Genomic DNA, 14,993 nt, shown 5'->3' with positions numbered 1-14,993 from the left:
AACTTCCCACGCAGACGCTCTTAGACGCTCTTAGACGCTCTTAGACGCTCTTAGACGCTCTCAGGGCTCGTCAAGCGTGACGAGCCCTAAGAGCGTCTGCGTGGGAGGCTATGAGGCAAGTGGCGGGAGATAAAGGATAGGGCCTCCTGGAAGGGGGAAGGGGGGTAGCGTGTTCAATTGATCCCTTGAAAATTTCGAAGGTTCGTAGTGGAATTTTATTGGCATGCTATGGTCTTATGACTTTTGCTTAAAAGTTGCTCAATCGACTAACATTGGGCTGTGACTTTTGCCTGAACCCAGCTGTGAAACTAATGAGTGGTTGTCGTGTCTAGATTCATATTAATGGTATTAATATTCAAAGATCATAAGTAGTAGCAGGGGCTCCAGGTGGTATCCAATGTGGACCAATCACTCAGCATCCATATTCAACACAGCACATGATCAGCCGTGGAACCGAAAGACAACATGGGCCGGACGCAGAACTTTCACAGGACTTTACAAAAGTCTTCTTTTCTGACACTCCAAACAGGCCAAGCGCGGCTCTAAATAAGTTCTGAAAAGCGAACTTGCTAAAGCTGTCATCATTGTTTGTCTCATTTATTTGAATTAATGAGCTGGAAATGAAGTTAATCTGAAATTGCATAACTTACCTTCACAGCAGTGCACTAGTGATCGACACTGTGGAGTTCACTCTGGGTAGGCACAGTACAGAGTTGCCTCACATCTGTAGCTGTATTTAGATATAGTATTTCACAATATAATTGCAAGCGTGTTGGGAAACTTAGCCATCACGTTTTGTAATAAAAACGATTGTGATAAAAAGACTGGGCTGCATTTCCGAGAAGACACCATACACATATACTGTATATTCGTTAATTCTGGACACAGGACAACCTATTGACAACGCTGCTACTCATAATGGTAAGACTGATGTAGACGACCGTGCATAAGTTGTTTTTATCATAAAACGCAGTTTGAGAAAACGATGCTTTGAGAGAGAATTTAAAGTTTAAGCTATTCTAGCAATATTATTGCAACTTGCCGAAGATTTGCCACGTATTTATACTTTACGACCTCTCTCACGGACGAGAATCGCGCTTAGTGACCTTAGTGCAGTACGAAGAAGGGAAATACATGGGATGCTTGTATTTTTCAATATTCAGAGAGAGTTAGAATATTTCACTATTTTGGAATGTACATGGATATTGTCCTAAATCTGTCGAATGGTTAATAAACCGTGCTGAAATCTTAAATAATTGCTAAGTGCTGCAAAATTGCGAAGAGAGCTCAGCCGATACTATGCACTGCTATTAAAATTACTTCTGTTTATTCGCTTGAAAAGAGCATTTTATCCATCAACTGCTGAAATATTACAGCGCCGAAGAAACAGTTTTCTGCGCAGCCTTTACTTGGGTCGTCACGCAATGCTTCTCCGTTAGGAGAAGCGTTGCGTGACTGAGAGAATAAATGCATGTATTCTGTTTCAGAATGCAGCATGTAGCACACGTCTGCACGCGAACGGCCATAAGTTACGTCCTGTTCGTGTTAATGTATGCGACAAGTGAAATTCCGAAAGATAAAACCCCGAAAGTTTTACCAGCATATTACCACGAAATTTTCAGCATTTAGGGAAACATTTTACAGTACCGTGGAATTTAAGCCTGGGTAGCAATAGCCTGGGCACATCGGACACCGTCGCCTCAAAAAAATTAATGGGGGATTTTTTTTGGAGGGGGGAATCCCCGATTTTTTTATGTACACAGGCTAGACAGCAAGCGTTCCCGTACGAACCAAAAGAGCGCTTTTCCTCAAGCTGTCATCGCTCACCCCACCACCCCTCTCCACGTCGATTTTGTGCTCTCATCCTAGCAAACTTTCGCGGGACTAGCAACAGGCGATAGATAAATTCAGCTTCTTTGGCCTCCCTTTAAACACCAGTTTATTTTTCTCTCTGTAGGTGGAAAAGCGAAGATTACTGAAATTACCTACACCAGCCGATCGTAAAACGACAGACGCTAGAATCAGTCATCGCTGGCTTCCAAAACCACTGCAGCGCACAAATGAAATCGACCTGACATCTTTCCAAGGGGAGAAACCCAGTTTAAAGCTCAAGACAGAGTACTAAAAATTTTCAAGTGTTTGTCATTTAACCAGTTGTAAAAGGGCAAAAAGAGTAATCGAGGACGGCGGCCTTACTCAACAAAAAATAGTTTTTATTCACCCCTTCTCAACAAATCTTGCGAGGTCACAGGTGTTGGTTTCGTCGCAAACACGGAGAACAACGTCAAAGAGAAATAAATGGCTGATTGTCTTTCACGGAGACTCTGGTAAGTATATCGTAGCTATAATAATTTTATTTGGTTATTTGGTCAGTTACCTCGAATAATTGACGGATGATGAAGAGAGGAATTTCAATTAAAAACTACGGGTAAAAGAGCGCGACGTTTCGACCGAACTTCGGTCATTATCAAGCTTAAAAGTGAAGATAAAAATTTTTGCATCGGTATAAATGTAAAACAAAGAAGTAAAAGTATGTAAAGTATGAAAATTTAAGAATATTAGAGTGGAAAAAATTTTACGAGGGAGAAAATGAAGCCCTAGAGCCCTCCCCTAGACCAACAGTACAACTCTCCAATCCGTGGTGTATATTGAACCTTCAAGCGCGCTTAGGTAATATCATAAAAGCCTATTGTCGGTAGTTTAAAATATGTCTAGAAGTCTGAGGAAATCTTGTAAACCCTAAAGAAACCATCTTCCTGACAACATTGATTTCTTTTAACACAATTCAGTTGGACAACAGTTGAACAAACGAGAGACATGGGTTGCAGTTGGAGTTGCACATTGCAGTTATAATCTTATCACAACCGTTTTCCAGCCGAGCGCATTAATCCACACCTCAGGAAACAAGACTATAGGTCCTACATTGTTCCCTATATTTTCTTTCAAATCGAAAAAAATACAGTACAGTAAGAAATGATTTCCTCTACAAACCGTGTATACCATTTTGAGCTTACCATTTGAGTATACCATTTTGAAGAATTTATAGTGCGCAAATTTCATTTTTACAATAACTGCCGTGTCTAATTTCTCGCGCGCTGATTGGCTCATTTTTATCATCAATAAGAGTACAGACGGATAAAATTTTAATTTATGCAGGCTTTCAAGTTCAACTTTCAGCTGTCAAACTGTCAACTTTTTAACCAATGAGATTTTATGGACCTTTTTAAGTAGCCAATCAAAAAGTGCGAAAAGCTATTGACAATTCTTGCGTCGTTTTGAATAACATTCACTTATCTTTGTTTACGGCAAGTTTACGGCGTCTTTTCCCCTCGTTTATTCCCGACATTTGACCATTTTGGGGTCTTGTTATTGTAAAAAACAAATTGACGTCAGTTTTTTATGCGTCTGTCCTCTTATTGATGATAAATTTCGTCATAACATTGTCAAAGTTTACTGCGGAACCACTCGCCTGTGGCTCGTGGTTCCACAGCCACTTTGACAATGTTATGACGCAATTTATCATCAATAACAGAACAGACGCATAAAAAAACTGACGTCAATTTGTTAAATGAATATGCTTCAAATATTGATTTGCTTTCTACCCTCCAAAACAAGTATTGTAAACAGGAAACCTTCACCCTACCGCGTTACTGACGATGACGTCAACAGATGGCATCATTACATCCTGGATATCACGGATAACGCTAGCACATCTGTGTGTCGCATTCTCGTAACCCCTCGCGTTCACCGCCATTTGATTCTTTACGACCCCACGAAACTGGGAGGGCCCTGGTACTGGGACCTAGCGAATGACGAACATTACTGCTTGCATAGAGTGCTGGGATACGATGGCGCAGAGCGTTCCTTGGTGACCGAATTTTGGCGGGAATCGGAATTCGTTGGCTTAACAGTCCCAGCCCCTGACCGGAGCGTGATAAGTGACATCGGTAAGGAATGCCTACTGTAATAGGCCAATTCCGAACTGCCTTTTGCCTCTGTGTCAACACTGGTATCCCTGCAAAATCATACGTAAGGATATGTGTTCCGCCTACAAGCTCAGTTTTCATGCAAATCAAACTCATTTTCAGCGGGTCTTACTTGTGTGTGATGAAACCAAAACCAAAGCAGTTTCCAATCCGACAACTCAGCCAATCTCACACCGTAGTAAAACCCAAATCAAAACCAAAGTAATTGCCTGATTCTTTCGACTTAAAGTTTTTGCACGAGGACTAGTTTTGAAACAGAGGTACAAGGCAACTCTAAAATGGCCGAATATGGTGCACAATCTGTTTGACCAATCAGAGCATAGATAACGTATTCAGTAATGAACTAGAAACTAATTCAAGCCCTGCTTACTTCGTCGACTGATCTGAACAATTCTGTTAATTACGGTGGAATCCAGATTTTTCAATTCCCCACCACCCGTCCCCCCCCCCCCCCCCCCTCCCAATCAAGAGGCAAGAATTCGTTTGAATTTGCGGGAAGAGTTACGAGCCATCGAGAGATAGAGAAATCGAGTGTTAAAATAAAGTGGAGTATATCAAATCCATGTGAGTCGAGACTTGGAGAAATCAAGACTCCACCGTCCTTCGCAAGATTCTCTTGACCGCAATTTATCAATAATTCACATGTCTTGCATTGAAACTGTCTACTTTTTGTCTAACACTTACTCGTTATATTTTTTTTCCTTTTTAGAGTTCATCAAGCCTGCAACATCTCGTACAGCTAACGGAGACATTGATGACGCGGAGCTTCATGTTCTCTCCTGGTTTCACAGTCAATCAGAATGTTCTCTCCTGGGTTCACAGTCAATCAGAATGTTCTCTCCTGGGTTCACAGTCAATCAGAATGTTCTCTCCTGGGTTCACAGTCAATCAGAATGTTCTCTCCTGGGTTCACAGTCAATCAGAATGTTCTCTCCTGGGTTCACAGTCAATCAGAATGTTCTCTCCTGGGTTCACAGTCAACCAGACAAGTTCATGAGAAGTCTGGAGGGTGTCAAAGATTTGGCGAAGACTCGCCTTCAGTTAGCCCTACAAGAGGCGCTAACACAGCTTCCACCCATTACTAAACATTTTGACCAAACGTTCGAGGCCAACACCATTTACGCGCACAACGATGCCGTTGCCTCGCTAGCCGCACACTCACCCCCTCGGGGTACTCTTTGTAACGAGGTACAGATTTCAAGCAGTTAAGTTTCTGTGAAAGCGTGCTTGGAGTTACAGTGCCAAACTAAAAGTTTCAGTTACCAAAGGGAATACCTTGTTGGTAATCCTGTGAGCCTGCAATCTCTTTTCCAGTGGCTGAAAGATTAGAAGAAGAGTGTACTGAATATATTATCTTGAACAACAGAAACATTCAAACAGGAGCGTTGAAAGCCCCAGTATTTATTAACTCGATTCTAATCACTGAGAGCGGCTTTCAATTGAGTGTCGTAACACCAAAACCAAAGTAATCACTCCAGCCAATCACAAAAGACAGACAATCCATTGAACCAATGAAAACTCGATGGCATTACATGTAGCTGAGGCGAAGCGCGGGAAAAGTGTGAGTTACGATTGGTTTTGATTTTTACTTCTGATTGGATGAAACAGTGGCGAGAATTTTTTTAAGCCAATCGTCTAGCGTACTGATGCAAAACCAATTACTTTTCGACACTCAGTTGAAAACCGCTCTATTAACACATCAAGTTGGTGTGGACGTCCACCGAGTTCGCTTTACCAAAACATTAACTCAATAATTTATTATTTAAAGGTGAAAGAGGCGATTAAAGTACGTGTACCATGCGAGAGCAACAACAGTTTTTGTCTGTTTTAATTTATGACGGCTGTGGGGAAGGTATAGAAACAATGGAGGACTGGGCATATGTGGAAACGAAGAATTCAGAATCTAAAATGTTTGATGAAAGATGTATTTCTCTCCTGTATTGAAAGTCCTTTAGGGAGCTTTTCTATTAGCAATATCAAAAACGATATCTGACTCTGCAAGATCATATATTTGAACTGCGGAGAAAGATATGAAGACATAGATGATCGTTGCAGTTATACACACAACTTAAGCAGCTGTGAAAGTTTAGCCTGAAAAAAAATCAGGCCTGGACGGGATTCGAATCCATGAACTCTGCAATACCGGTTCAGTGCTCTACCAACTGAGCTATCAAACCAACTGGGAGCTGGTCACATTGTGAGTTCGTAATATAAGCGTAGTTGGTGAAGAATGCAAATGAATATATGAAAGATCATATGAACTGCGAAGAAAAATATAAAGACATAGATGATCATTGCAGTTATATACACAACTTCAGTAGCTGTGAATGCTTTTTTCAGGCTTTAATTTCACAGCTGCTTAAGTCGTGTATATAACTGCGATAGTCTTCATATCTGACTCTCAAAGAAAGACGTTTATTTTAACAAAGTCGTCAGTACCGTTCAAGGCCAGCAGCTTCGTTTTTTCTGCCCTAACTACTCTCTTTTCATAGTCTGAAATGTCAGACTGTTCTCCTCAGGGTGAAAACCTTGAGGTCCCGTCCACATTACCGCATAGAAATTTGAAAATGCAACTTTATTCTACGGTTAGGCCTACCGTCCACAATAATCCGTCACAAAGACGGAGCTTTTGGAAAACGCTCTTCAAACTGGAGGAATTTGAAAACACCGGCTTTTCGTTTTCAAGTGGACGGAAAACATTTTGAAAACTGAACTTTTCGATAACATTGGCGCTACGATAATCATACGATTTTCCAGACCGAGTTTTCCCCAAATACAAATCCCAAATGACCGATGACATTTTCTCTTGTCGATGATTATTGCGTTTTTTAATTCCTCCGGCGTAGTGTGGAAGGAAAACATTTGATGCGTTTTCAGAGTGAAACCTCCGTTTTCAAATTCCTCCGGCGCACTGTGGACGGGTCCAGAGAACTAAAATAAGCGCGCAGGTTCGTTTTGTGCTTACTACCCATAGAATTAGTTGATTTTATTGATTTAGTTTTGCCTACATTCTTGAAACCTACTCAACTTGATAACTGACCTCAAGTTCTTCATTTTGATTAAGTGTTAGTTTTCTATTATGACCTCTTTCGTTAAATAAACGATTGCTCTGAGAGCAGCCATAAGCTGAAAAGATCAGATCGTAAATTAAGTTCTGTTTTGCCCTTATGCGTTGGTTATATATTCGGTTGATTGTATTAGTTTTCTCTTAGTTTTGGTCCGTTAAACGAATTAACACTTGCAAATAGAATTTTTCCGCGGTTTGGAAATTAGCGGAAAAATATTCTCTTGTCGGTATGAACTCTCTAGGGGTTTTGAACAGGGTATTTAGGAGTGGTTTTATGCTAATTCGTCCTCTTGGTGCTCTTTTCTGGAGGTGACTCGCTTTTATTTTATTTTTATTTTTACTCTCTTTTTCTTATGATTTATTCGTTTATTTATTTATTTATCATTTATTTCTATCAGGGCCAAAAATTTAGGGTTCGTTCTTTTGAGCTCTAGATTCTAGGGCCTATTTGTGCACGAGATGTATGGGACCTCATGTGCCCGGTAGGTAGGGCCTTTCTTGCTCCCTAGGAATATGGGATTACCTGTGCCTGAACTTTAGGTTTTTTACCCCCGAAAAGTATGAGACGTTCTGGGCTTATATTGTTAGGGAGATTGCTTGCCCATGAGTATGAGTGGGACCATCTGTGCCCGAAGAATGGGGCCTTTTTTGCGCCCTAAAAATTCAGGAACCTCTGTATCTAAAATGTTAGGGCCGGTGTGCCTACATGAAGTATGGGACCATCTGTGCCCAAATGTTAGGGGCCTTTGTTTGCCCTTGAGAATGAATGGAACCATCTGTGCCCCCTTTTGTTTTTTGCGCCCTGGGAATTAAGGTCTTTCTGTATCCAAAAAGTTGGGCTGTGTGCCACCATGAAGTATGGGACGATCTGTGCCCGATATATAGAAGCTCTTTTGTGGCGAAAGTGGGTAGCTATTTGTGTAGCCGAGACGTATTTTTTGGGCTCTTTCTCGAGCCCGTTTATGTCTTTTTTGTATTGCTATTACCTTTTTGTTCACGTCATGTTTTTCTTTGTTATTTTGCTAATTTGCTTGTCAGTTTTATTTTGATTTTAGATGTGTTTCAATCAGAGATGTGGACCGAATTCTTTGCCGCTATCCCCGACCATCTCCAGCCCTTGGTTAGTCGAGTCCAGGAAACCGTGCTCGCTTCCAGAGCCGATGGCACTATTCGCACTTACCTGGCTGGTTTTAGACGTTGGAAATTTTGGGCGTCGTCTAATTGTATTCGCCACATGCCCGCCAACCCCTTTCAAGTTTCAGTTTACCTGCAGTGCCTAATCCTGGAAGCTAATTCTCCTTCTCCAGTTCTTAATGTTGTTTACAGTATCGACTGGGCCCAACAGCTGGCCGGTTTGCCCAAGGTCTCTCTACTCTGCCATGGTTAGCGCGTCTCAAAGGATTATGGGGAAGGCTAAATCGAAGAAAGAACCCATCACTCCCGAGATGCTGAGGGCGCTTGCATCCTCCAAGATTTCAGATAAGTCTCCTTCCTTATCGGATTTGAGAACAGTAGCTTTATGTCTCATAGGATATGCTGGGTTTTTTCGTTTCAGTGAGCTATGCTCTATTCGAGCTTGTGATATAAAGTTTTTTTTCTACTTATGTGTCCATATTTTTAGAGTCGTCCAAGACAGACCAATACCGTGATGGGGCGTGGACAACAATAGCGCGATCAGACCTGGAAACCTGTCCCGTAAAGGCTTTAGAGCAATACATTGCTGCCGCTGAAATTGATCTTAGTGAGGATTTACCGTTATTCAGAGCCCTCTTGTCTCCTCGATGTACATCTAAAGTTCGACGTCAAGGCTTAAGCTACAGCAGAGCCAGGGAGATCGTTAAGGACGCTTTCAAAGACATTACTGACGTTTCCTGCATAAGTCTTCACAGTCTCAGGGCCGGAGGAGCCACAGCTGCCGCCAATGCAGGCATCGCTGATAGACTTTTTAAGAGACACGGTCGTTGGCAGAGTGAAAATGCCAAAGATGGTTATGTTAAAGACAATGTTCAGTCCCTACTTTCAGTCTCGAAATCATTAGGAATCTAATTTAATAAGACCGAGCCCAGCAGGTCGGAGGGTTTCTATCCATAGGGCTGGGGTTTTTCCTCTGCATTACCGCAGCGAGCGCGGCGAGGTTTTTTCATCCTATGGATGCTCATTGGTACCCTCTTAGTTTTTCGCCTCCAGTGAGCACACGATAGCAAATAAAGTTGTGTTTTTATGATCTGTTTTGGCGTTATTGCTGTTGCGCACGGCTGGAATATGTGGAGAGTATTTAGACGAGAGTTAAAATGAATCTTGGTTGATAAGTGATCTTCCTTGGTTCATTTTGATCCATGTCAAGTAGATTTTAGTTTTCTTTTATGACTTTTAATTAAGTGACCGAGGGCGGACAATTTCTTATATTGAAGGGCTATTGTCAGTGGCTGAGCAATTTCTAGTAATAATTTATCCTTGAAGTGTTTAGCAATATACATTGGGCCGCGTCCACGCTACGCCGGAGGAATTTGAAAACGGAGGTTTCACTCTGAGGAAAACGCATCAAATGTTTTCCGTCCACACTACGCAGCAATCGCCGGTCATCTTGGATTTGTGATTCAGCAAAACTCGATCATGGAATTCATCTGATTATCGTGTCGAAAAATTCCGTTTTTAAAATTTTTCCATCCGCATGAAAACGAAAAGCCGGCGTTTTCAAATTCCTCCGGTTTGAAGAACGTTTACGAAAACTGGCTCCATTTTCGTGCCCGATTACCGTAGACGGTAGGCGTAACCGTAGGGAAAAAGCTGCGTTTTCAAATTTCTCCAGCATAGTGTGGACCCGCTGACGCAGCGACCTAAGGAGAAGCACATTGAACTCGTTATTGAGCAGGGGTATCAGCTGACAAATCACTAGAGCCTCTTTCGTAAGGGAATATTCTTAGCCTGCCTAGCAAACGTTGCTGCATTTTGGTAGGCAGAGAAACTGGGGGGAGGGCCGAAGAAGAAGGGTTACGGTTTCACGCGGCCATAATGTGGACAACACAAGTTCGTACGGCCATTTGCTACATAGACTAACTACTTCAAAATAGGCACCCAAAAGAAAAATAGTTATCATCACTATGACAAAAAAGATAAAGTTCGTTATGATGAGGTTAACGAGCTACTGTTCTTTATCACAATATCATAAAATATTGGCCTGATATTAATTTCCACTGGATGCAGCGCCTTGGACGTTTACAACATAAAAACGAATTCTTAAACCTGAGGAAATTACTCATACAGTTAAAATTTTGGCAAAAAAGAAGTTGACATTGCAGGGATATATTTAAGCCTATAATTCAACTTTGGTGCCAGTATGTATAAAACGTAATGAAATTTTAACATTAACTGTGTTCCAATATATCGCTTCTAGAATAAGCTAACCCAACCGGAAAACTGGCGATCTAAATGCTCAATCAATACTCATTTCTTGCGGTTGGTTTAGCAGCTGCTAATTTTACATGTTTCATGACACTAATTTGATTGATCTTCGATAATTTAATATTTGAAAAAGCAGAACAGCATGTCCAATTTAATGTTAAAGCAATTGTCTTGGTGCATGTTAAGTGTTTCCGGACTCTCCAAGTCCTCCTAATCTTTAGTTAAGGACCTTCATATTGTCTAAAACACCGGCAGAGCTACCGTAAATGCGAAGCCTGTACTCTAAGCTACAACTATGGAAGCTATTTTTTGGATCATGCTGTTACTTGTTGTGGCTTCTAAAGTTGAACTTGTTGGTTCTCAAGGATTAAAAAACCGTAAAGGTAGGTTGTTTTTTAATTCTTTGTTCGCTCTGGATATTTATTTTAAAATTGCGGTCTGCTCAAGATCAGTCATTTTAACGCAGCGGTGTTAAAACTTTTAACGTCTTGTTGACGCAAAGATTTGAGAAACCACTTTTAACGACAAAAGGAGCTTCAGTCGTCGGAAACAAAAAAGATGCAATATAGTCAAGTCAGGGTCAGAAAGTTTTAATCCCGAAATGTTCATGTTACATTGAAAAAATTCACGTCAACTTAATCCTATCGATGATCTTTAAATTAAACTATTCCCACTCGTTTTGAAGAGCTAAGAATGTTTCGTTCACGAAAAGGTTTTTAAAAGTGAAGTGCTAGAATATCAAAAGATTCTTATCAGGGATTAAGAGAACGATACCCGGTTCCCTTTAGAAGAGTTTGCTGTATTTGAACCAAAGCGAATGATACGCGGCAACGATTTTCACTGTGCGTGAGATAACAACATGGCATTTTCATGTAATATTTAGAAATTTACAAAACACAAGGAAGATCTTATGGAAGATGCAAAGTTACAAAATTTTCTATTATGCTTCCACTTTAGAAAACTCATTAGGGTTTTAATAAGCCACTTAAAATCGAGTTGTGTGAACGTTAAGTATATATGATCACTGTACATGTAAACCTGAATAGACTATCTGTTGAGCGGAACTGCCCGCAAAGGGAAATATCAGTTGCACCTTGTTAAAATATTGTTGCTTCGAATAATTTTCACACTATATTATCAGTCACTGATTTGGGACAATTCGCGCTAAAACTGCGCTATATATTTTCTCTATTCAAATAATGTACTAAAATATCTAAGTAAACTTATTTCAATAAAAGCGATTAATAAAAACATATTCGCCAAGTTGAGCCACACTTGGTCTGAGAAACAAATGTCGTTTCTACTAAAATCGAAGGAATCCGATAATGTTACAACACCTTATTATCTAATTTACGCTCTATTATCTGTCAAGTGGTCGCTTAAGGGAGGTTAAAAATAAATGAAAATTTCAAACGTTTAGTTCTAAAAGTGGTCATGGTCGCTAACGAGAGGTGGTCGCTTACAAGAGGTTCCAAATATGGTGATTTGACTCGGAAACCTTTAGTACTTTGGAAAACTGGTCTCTGATCATGCATGAGGAGAGGTGGTCGCTTGCGAAATGGTCGCAACCGGAGGTTCGACTGTATCTTTAAATAGCAAAGTGTAACTGAGATTGCATTGACGCAGTAGCTGATTCGGTAAAATTACTGAGAAACCCTTTTCTTGTCCCGTGTAAGTATTAATTGCTTGTCAGGTTGAACGTAAAAAGATTGTTATTCCAAGCTTCAATTTATTTCTCGATTTTCGTCGTAAACAATTCATGCGGTATGTTGTGGAACTTGTAATTTTACTTGAAATAGGCTAACTTTACTCCATTTCTACAGTCTGTTCTCAACCGCTAGGAATGGAGAGCCACCGAATCCCGGACACAGCAATAACAGCTTCTTCTGAGCGAATCTATTATCTCCGAGCATCGCAGGGCAGACTGCACATGCGCTCTTTCTTTCCTTGGTTACCAGCAGGCTGGTCAGCGGCTGTCTCTAACAGAAAGCAGTGGCTTGAGATCAACCTGGCTGTGAAAACAAGAGTGACAGGAATCGCCACACAAGGACTGAGCAGCAGGTGGTCACCTGACCAATGGGTTACTAGTTACCAGGTTTCTTATAAAGATGAAGTTAGCAACCAGCGGACGTTTTATGGGCAACGAGGGCAGGTGAAGGTATTTGACAGATGTGAATAAACAAACGAGTTTTCCTCGGAGGTTGAATAAATCGGTTCTGATGAAGGAGCTGAATTTCTAAATGTCTTTTGTTAAATCTAACCCTTACATAGATCCTAAGCGTTAAAATAAGCCGTGATGAGGACGTCTGTAATATTCAACTTTAACCCTGAACACATCCATGCTCGTCTTTAACATCAACTGTACGAGTGCTTCAACTATTGCGTACGGCATTGTTAAGGAACATGACATGACCCCACGTGATTGGATTGGACTCCCACGTGATGTGTGATTGTGACACGCCCGCCTTGAACACTCAAGCCAGTTCTCATCCTGATTTGCAATGATATTTAGGGAGTCTTAATTCCTAGCTGATAGTAATCTCCAGAATTTCAAAGTAACCAGAAGTTTATTTGCCGGTATGAACACTTCCAAGAAACAACACTGATTCTCCGTCTCATTAAAGAACTAACCCTTGACCCTGGTCAATTACTTCCAAAAGTGTGATGCTGATCCTTAGAATAAATTTCAATGCTGGTTATATTAACGCATTTAGGTATTTCTTGGCAACACGAATGCGGACACTGTCGTTATGAACCAGGTTGACCCCGCTTTTGTAGCTGTTCATGTCAGACTTCATCCTCAAACGTGGCACCGTTGGATCTCTATGAGAGTGGAGCTGTTTGGCTGCCCAGGTAAACCTTGTCATAATTTGACTGGCAACAGTTTGCAGCACTTTTCCAACAGCTATACTTTGACGGATCATTCCTACGACTCTTTATTAAGTGATAATAAATAATAGAAAATAGTAAATCTTATTTATAGTGGTCGTGCACTCAGCTATACAAGCACTAAGCTTAGCTAGTTTATAGACATGCCACTGAAACAAAGGTAACAAATATTTCAAATAAACGTTCTCATGTGAAGGGGGTTCAGAGCCATCTTAAATTATCCAAAATAAAAAACGTCGCAAACTATCGAAGATTTTTTGCGAGTGTATCTGAGCAACGTTCCTCGCTATATCTAATAGAAACACTTCCTTTCTCTCAATTACGGGACATTCCTTTTCCTTGACATAAAACTGTCTCTCTTTCGAAGCTAACTCTTCCCCAGTCTCCTCGTGTTTTCTGGCTGTTGGTCTGGAAGACAAACGGATACCTGACTTGGCTTTCTCAGCGTCATCGACTCTAACTCGAGCACACTCTCCATCACGTGCTCGACTCCACATTCAAGTAAGAAACCAGCAGGCGGCAGGCTGGACTCCAAGACTAGACGACCGCACACCATGGTTACAAGTAGTCCTGGGAACGAAGATGATAATAGCTGGAATTGGGACCCAGGGCGGACGCTACTTCTGGTGGTCTATGGGTGGCTGGGTTCTTAAGTTCAAAGTGTCCTTTAAGATCAGCGGTGAAGGGTGGCAAATTTATGGAAAGAATACTTTAGAGGAGGTACGTAAAGTACAGCTAGGGTTAATTTTATCGTAAAAACTCGATAAATTAGAACTGTCCAGCTGCGAGGGATTTGTCGCGTTGGCTTATCCGAATTAATAAAGAGATCCCATGTCGCCGTGCGTCTGTTCAGTAATAGATCTCAGATGACGTCAAAATGTTGTAAGAACATCAGTGACATACTCGGCTACTGCCTCGTGCGCCACATTTTTGTTCTTACGACATTTTGACGTCACCTGAGATCTATCACTGAACAGACGCACGACAACATGGAATCTACTTGTTTTAGAATATGCAACGTCTTCGAGATAAAAATGGAACATTTCAAATATACAGTTTTTCTTTTTCAATAACAGTTATTAACTTACTTTTGATAATACAGGAGCTGGTTGGTAACAGTGATGTCAACTCGCTCGTGATCAACAAATTTTCTCAACCGTTCGTAGCTCGCTTTGTTCGCATCTATCCCATCTCACAGACAACATTTGGGTATTTAAGACTGGAATTTTACGGCTGCACAGGTAAGCCAAATGGTGTTTTAATATCAACTAAGCGCTAAGTAAGTAAGTTGTATCAGGCAAAATGCCGTTTAATACTGCAACAATTCCACTACAGCTAAAACGGCAGCAATAACGAAAATATCACACCGCGCTTTTTAAAAGTCAACCCAAAACTACGTTAATTTTGAGACTAGTCTCTTCAACATGACAATATTTTGACAACTTTATATCTCATTGATGAAGTCGGAAGAATCAAAGTTTCAATGGACGAAGATCCCTGTCTGTATATAGGTATGCCACTGCAAATCCCTTTTTTTTTCTTTTCTCAAACGTTAATAATTTTGCTATGTTTTTATTTACTTTTATTACAAGCAGGTAAAGATGACTGTTCTAGTTCCCCATGTAAAAACAATGCCACGTGCACAGATC

General features: G+C 40.8%; 2 protein-coding genes across 3 annotated transcripts; both read left to right on the top strand.

Moving 5' to 3' along the window:
• LOC110040197 (uncharacterized) lies at positions 1-5,800 on the top strand. 2 transcript variants are annotated; one of them, XM_020745389.2, is made up of 4 exons: positions 1-921; positions 1,958-2,327; positions 3,616-3,947; positions 4,696-5,800. In XM_020745389.2, exons 2-4 carry the CDS (start codon positions 2,299-2,301, stop codon positions 5,193-5,195), a joined length of 861 nt encoding a protein of 286 aa, XP_020601048.2. In that variant the 5' UTR covers positions 1-921; positions 1,958-2,298; the 3' UTR covers positions 5,196-5,800. The 2 variants fall into 2 exon arrangements, with proteins under 2 accessions (XP_020601048.2, XP_089134592.1); XM_089278466.1 differs by having other exon boundaries at positions 1,958-3,947.
• A 6,498-nt stretch (positions 5,801-12,298) lies between these two features.
• Positions 12,299-14,623, top strand: LOC110040302 (lactadherin-like). Its single transcript, XM_020745519.2, has 4 exons — positions 12,299-12,613; positions 13,170-13,308; positions 13,712-14,064; positions 14,447-14,623. Exons 1-4 carry the CDS (start codon positions 12,299-12,301, stop codon positions 14,621-14,623), a joined length of 984 nt encoding a protein of 327 aa, XP_020601178.2.
• The last annotated feature ends 370 nt before the right edge of the window (positions 14,624-14,993 follow it).

The sequence above is a fragment of the Orbicella faveolata genome, unplaced genomic scaffold, assembly GCF_042242905.1.
Source record: "Orbicella faveolata isolate gen_17 unplaced genomic scaffold, um_ofav_v1 contig_46, whole genome shotgun sequence".
Classification (NCBI taxonomy): Eukaryota; Metazoa; Cnidaria; class Anthozoa; order Scleractinia; family Merulinidae; genus Orbicella; species Orbicella faveolata.
This window is presented reverse-complemented; position numbering and strand designations above follow the sequence as displayed.

What these genes read in the sequence shown, in the direction of transcription:
- LOC110040197 (XM_089278466.1), top strand. Translation starts at nt 3,569, where the DNA reads ATGAATATGCTTCAAATATTGATTTGCTTTCTACCCTCCAAAACAAGT. An exon ending in GAGCGTGATAAGTGACATCG is followed by an intron (nt 3,948 to 4,695) that starts GTAAGGAATGCC and finishes TTTCCTTTTTAG; the next exon opens with AGTTCATCAAGCCTGCAACA.
- LOC110040302 (XM_020745519.2), top strand. Translation starts at nt 12,299, where the DNA reads ATGGAGAGCCACCGAATCCCGGACACAGCAATAACAGCTTCTTCTGAG. An exon ending in GGCAACGAGGGCAGGTGAAG is followed by an intron (nt 12,614 to 13,169) that starts GTATTTGACAGA and finishes TAACGCATTTAG; the next exon opens with GTATTTCTTGGCAACACGAA. An exon ending in GAAAGAATACTTTAGAGGAG is followed by an intron (nt 14,065 to 14,446) that starts GTACGTAAAGTA and finishes TTGATAATACAG; the next exon opens with GAGCTGGTTGGTAACAGTGA.